Source organism: Euprymna scolopes, chromosome 45 (assembly GCF_053919585.1).
Source record: "Euprymna scolopes isolate OS-2025 chromosome 45, ASM5391958v1, whole genome shotgun sequence".
In the NCBI taxonomy this organism is placed as follows: domain Eukaryota; kingdom Metazoa; phylum Mollusca; class Cephalopoda; order Sepiida; family Sepiolidae; genus Euprymna; species Euprymna scolopes.
In genome coordinates this window covers 41732919-41738918 of record NC_136526.1, presented here as the reverse complement: position 1 = coordinate 41738918, position 6000 = coordinate 41732919, and the positions used below count along the sequence as shown (strand labels likewise).

At 33.2% G+C, this 6000-nt stretch overlaps 1 protein-coding gene across 2 annotated transcripts in view; it reads right to left on the bottom strand.

Moving 5' to 3' along the window:
- Positions 1-6000, bottom strand: part of LOC145269494 (protein hobbit-like) — a 387158-nt gene that overhangs the window by 183892 nt on the left and 197266 nt on the right. For both annotated transcript variants that reach the window (XM_080125227.1, XM_080125228.1), the window contains exons 16-17: positions 4818-4972; positions 1523-1686 (exon numbers count right to left, since the gene is read on the bottom strand). In XM_080125227.1, coding sequence (XP_079981353.1) covers positions 1523-1686; positions 4818-4972 — 319 coding nt within the window. The remainder of the gene's footprint in view (positions 1-1522; positions 1687-4817; positions 4973-6000) is intronic.

Here is a 6000-nt window from a genome sequence, read left to right as displayed (position 1 = left end):
TTTTTTTATTTAAATATTGCTAAAAGGAAGACAAAAGTATTGCAGAACTGTTCTGTTCGAAAAATTAATTTTATCCACGTTAATGTGTATTTTGATATATATATATATATATATATATATATACTAGCAAAAGTACCCGTCGTTGACTGGGTTCAAAAACAGCCTACAGAAAATGGACTCTGATTTATGAAAGTATGATAGGTTATGAAAAGGAAGGGTTGTAAAGAGATAGCTTCGAATTTGGGGGTATCAAAACCAAAGCAAAATATGATGAAAGTAAAAATAAAATAGATAAACCCCATAATTTATTATACAATACCTGTTCACACTGAAACACTTATCACAATATTCTGTGGATCTATATTAAAAAACCTTGTTAAACTTTGTGACATATTTCCATTCTATGGAGGTCAGGTGCGAAAAAGCACCCCATAATTTTATTATACCATATTTCTTCAAACTGAAACATAATTATCAAAGTATACTTATGCAGATAGATATGAAAAGTCTTTATTAAAGTTTGTGCCTATTTCCATTCTATGAAGGTCAGGCACGAATGTAGACCCCACAATTTTATTATACCATCCCTATTTAAGCTAAAACATACTTATCAAAGTATTCTTATGGACATCTATATCAAAAACACTTGTAATGGTTTTTTTTTAATGTTAAAATTTTTTATTTCCATACTTTGTGGACCAGGCGCGAACGCAGACCCCACAATTTTAATGAATCACCGTTCTGCCAGATCAAGCATACCCATTCCTGTGTCTCGATACATCTTCTATCATTATATGTAATCAGTTTTTTAAAATAGTCAACCATAAGAGCCTATTCGTGACCACACACACACACAGCTTTATATATATATATATATATATATATATATATATATATATATATATATATATATATATCCACATACATATATTAGTGATGCGATGAGTCCAAAATTTTTCCCAATTACTGATTACATCTTAAATTTCCGATTCCGATTCTTTTAAAATTAATGAATATTTAATTAGTGATTATATATATATATATATATATATATATATATATATAAAAGTGAACATGTGTGTGTGTGTACATTTCCCTACGCAATAACTCTGTTAATTTTCAGTCTACAGACTCGAAATTTGATATACAGGGTTCTGAGATTTGGGAAAATCTTTGTGATCGGTTTTTGGCCAGAAATTTGGTGATTAAGGAGTCAAAGTTCAACGATTTGACCTTTGAGAACTCTACTAAACTCCTGACAATTTTGGGTCTCTAAACACTTGAAATTTTAGATATAGGTTCCTTGGACATGGATCTAACTTAATAATTTGATTTGAGCCCAAAACAATAAATTTTAAGGGGTCATGATAGGGGTCAAAGTTAAAAAATTGACCGTTTTTTTTTTTTCTTTTTTTTCTTTTTTTGGCTCAACATACACCTCCAAACACCCGGGCAATGCCGGGCTGAAATGGTAGTATATATATATACAATCATAAAACTTAGCAAAATGATGAATTCTTACCTTAATCATGATAATTCCCAAATAGAGAACATTGTTCCAGTAGTGTTTCTTTTTATTCAAAGTGTCCAGTGGTACTTGCAAAGACAACAGATGACAATAAACGGATTGGACATCCAACTCTGCAGCCACATCGTAAGAATGAAGCCATGGACTATCACTTGGAACTGAAAAAAATTGTTTTTTAAAAGTCAGACATAAATAAAGGTAAAAAAAATTATTTTATTAACATATTTAATATATGGATGCGAATTTACAATAGATTAATGTGTAGATACACACATCATAAGCTAACGCAGCATTTCTCAACTGGAGACATATAGCCCCCCTAAGTGGGCTACAGACCTTTGATGAGGGAGCCATAAGAGGACTCTGGAAAAACGTAATTCAAAATGCAGCCACTTGCAATATATAAATAAGGTGACAAGACTCCAGCCATGAAAAAAAAGTAATTTATTTTTACATACAGTGGAAGCTCTGGAGACAAAATTAATTGGTTGAGATATTCAATAAGGGGTGGGGGCGATAGGTCATTAAAGGTTGAGAGACACTGAGCTAATGCAACAAAACTCATTATGTTGTATTTCTGCTGTTTTTAAAAAAAATGGCAGCACACTGGTACATGAAAATATAACAATAGGGAGATCTATGTACAGGAATTCAATAGGTTGATTCTTCTTGGATCTAAATCATCAACCAACAACAATATCATTTGCAGTTGTTATTACATAATCATTTCTGACCATCTGAAATGTCTCCTTGGGAAGGCATTTTATTCGGCCATTGTTGTTTCACTGAATTGACCTGACTTTGACTACACCTGTGTAACCTTTTGCCATAAATAACTTTTCAAATATCATTTATTTAACTTATCTTCTTTGTAACAATTGATCAAGTTTTTTTTTTTTTTGCACAGCATCTGTCAGGTTCATAATCTTTATTCAAATAGCTTTTATATATATACTAGCGGGGATTTGTAGGTGTGTGTGTTGGGGAGAAAAAATTTTTTTTAAGTTTTTGTAGGTAGGCTTGAACCCAAACCCTTGAGGTTAACAGGCTGAGGACTTACTGACACACTAAGATGGCAGAGCACTGAAAATGTGTGAAATAAAAATGAGTTAAACGTTATGTGACAGGTGCAAGTTTAATGAGGTCAAACATGACGCCACAGGGAATGAAAGCGTTTATTGTAATTCCGCACTTAATGTTAAGTGCAGGATAGTTGTTTTTTTTTTTTTTTACCCAAGTTTAAACCAACTCCTCTAGTAAAGGGGGAGCGTGTCCGAATGAAAGCAATTGTCTGATATGACGGTGAAAACCAACATTGACCAAACATCCATCACTTTGCGGGGGAACTGCTTATGAGATTCAGTTTCGCTTTTTTATACTGTAATAAAGCAAAACAAACACATAACGATCGAAAAAAATCTTGAAAATAGCGTGTAAAAGTCGGGCAAATTAAAGACAGACACGACCCCCCGTTCTTAACTCGTAGATATTATGTTTTAGACATTATATAAAGTTTTAACAAGGAGTAACCCGACTGAGCGGCCCCTCAAAAAAAGCCTTTTGAGGACATACACAAAAAGTGAACACACACACACAAACACACATTTTTGCTTTTATATATATAGATATATAGTATAACCTTGTCATACTACATTAAAAATTAATAACAAATTACAGTACAGTATATAATACACATGTATATAATCAAATAACATTATAAATAACACCGTAAGGCGGGGCAAATACCATAACCAGGGGCCAGAAAAACATTGTATTCCACATCGTAATCTGAAAAAAAACATATTCTAGGGCTTTTTTTTTTTTTAACATGGTAGTCACCACTTATCAAGGCCCGGAAGCCACCTGGGGATAAGGGTTATTGTGTGTACAGTAATCACTGGGATAGTATCGTAGTAATAGTTAGTATTGGAGATTTGATAAAGTGTCTTACTTAAGGGGGCGGTTCATCAGGAATTTGTTTATGTTGGACTTGAAGACATCCAAGTTGTAGTCAGGTGGGAAACAGGCAAACAGAAGAGAGTTCCACAGGAATGCACTTCTAAGGTAGAAATTTTGTTCATGGAATCTACATTTTGATTTTGGTACAGATAAAGAGTGGGGAAAATTTTTGACAGTGGTTTCAACTAGATGGGTGTTTATCGAGATAGATTGGTGAGGGGAGACCAGAGATTGGAGCTTAGATGAGCACTTGCCATGGAAGTAACGATAGAACAAAGACAGGCTCGCAATGTCTTTTTTGTGGGAGAGAGGTTGTAGGGAAGAGAAAAGGGTATCCCCACTAAGCCACAAAATCTATTTTGTACTCTGTCAAGGCAAGATAGGCTATTTTTAGCAGCTCCTGCCCGTATGTGGCAGCAGTACTCCATCTTTGGACGTACTTGGCTTTTATATAGATAGCAAATTGCATCAGCAGTGAGATATCTACTGGAGCGGTAGAACGATCCCACCATTTTTCCAGCGACCCTGGCAATAGACTTGATGTACGTGTTCCATTTCAGATCAGGAGTAAAGGTCAATCCCAAAAGCTTGTCAAAACATGGAGCCTCCCCAAGACGAGAACCATCCATTTCAATTGATGCCAGATGGGGATCAGAGCGTTGATGATGTAAAGATAGGAGCTTGGTTTTGGATGCATTAAAAGTAACCAACCACCTCTTTCCCTACTGTACCACATGCTCAAGATCAGAGGAGAGAGAATCAGAGAGAACTTTGTCATTTACGGCCTTTGATGTGTTGCCATAGATGGGCTACCATATCCCGGGTTTTACTAAATATATATATATATATATATATATATATATATATATATTAGTTTAAAGAGGGAGAGAAATTAGTTTGGTATACTATGTTGGCTTCTCGAGATATATTTTGAAAAATGTTGGGTGGTGTTTGAAGCATAAGATACTTTCGTTGTTTTAATAATTCTTTATAATTCAGTATTTTGAATGTCTTGCGTTCTTCATAGGGAAATAATAATAGAAAAGGAAAAAAAACTAGAAATAAGGTCACTTGTGTGTAAGGTATTAACAGTCATTATTTTTGAGGTGGAGTAGGGGAGTTAACTAAGTGTTGTTTAAATATGTATAAAGGTTGTTATAATGTTATATGTGGAAAAAAAATGTGGTGATTCAAAATGGCGACAGATCACATCAACTGAAACATGAAAATAACAACCAAGATAAGAAAAGTAATCCAAATAATCCAAGTGGTCAAACTTTATCTGAAAAGAAAAATGCAGAAAGATTTATATATAAAATCTTGTAAATACCTTTTATTCCAAGTTTGGAATTCCATGACAATTTGAAATGGGAAAGTCCAAGAGCAAGACCTGATGATTTTTCTGTGGACATTTTGCATTGCACATTCGACAATTCTCCATTGCATGTGATCTTACGGCCAGAGAAACATGAGTGTAAAATTGCCCTGGAATTTACAAAATTTAAAAAAAAAAAACAAAAAAAAAAAAAAAAAAAAACAGTAGTTTTATAGTTAAACAAAAATATTCAGAAGACTATCTTTCTCAAAACAAAACCCGGGCTAAAAAAAAATAAATAAATAAATAAATAAAAGATGTTAAATGATGTTTACTTTTTTTTTTTTTTACATGGGGGGGGTTACCACTTATCAAGGCCCGAAGGCCACTCAGGGATAAGGGTTATGTTTTATAATTATGTAGATTATGGGTGATAACGACTACCAGTTAAGAAAATTTCAGCTTTTCACAGTTGTTATTTCTAACAAATATTAGGTTTGAAAATTTTGTCCCTTAGTTTTGGACGCTACTATATATGTGAGATGACAAAGGAACAAACCAAAATTATATGTTCATCAACATTTCTACTTTATTTCAAAGCTTTTTTAATTTGACGATTTGAAAGAAATAAAATACAATATTGGAAAATATATTTGTTGCGTTTGTATGAGATAGTATTGTAGTAATCATTAGTATTGGGGGTTTTGAGAGAGTGTCTTACTTAAGGGGGCGGTTTGTCAGGAGTTTACTTTCTTCTTACAGAGAAGAGATTCCTTTTTTTTTTTCTATTTTTTCATGTAAAGAGTGAAAATTTTTTTTTAGGTCTTCAGAGCGATACTGAAAGCAGGAAATAAAAATTAAGGATGCCTCCAGTGCACTACTAAAACTAAGTGTATCCCATCCTCCTTTTAGTTTTTGTAGAAATATGACAATAATTAAGAAACGTTAAATTAAATCTAGAGTTTGTGTCTTTCAATTTGAAAAAAAAGATGCTAGTTCATTTTCTGGGTTGTATCAATATATAATAATATTAAAAATCCTATTTGCATCCAATGATACAAATATCCATTCAACCCCCCCCCCCGCCTGTGGAACTCTGATTCCTGAGCTTTACATATAAAAATTTAATCATTCAAAATCCATGTTTTATAAAGTACTAACCTTCAAATGGTACCTGTCGACATTTTAGCCCAATCAC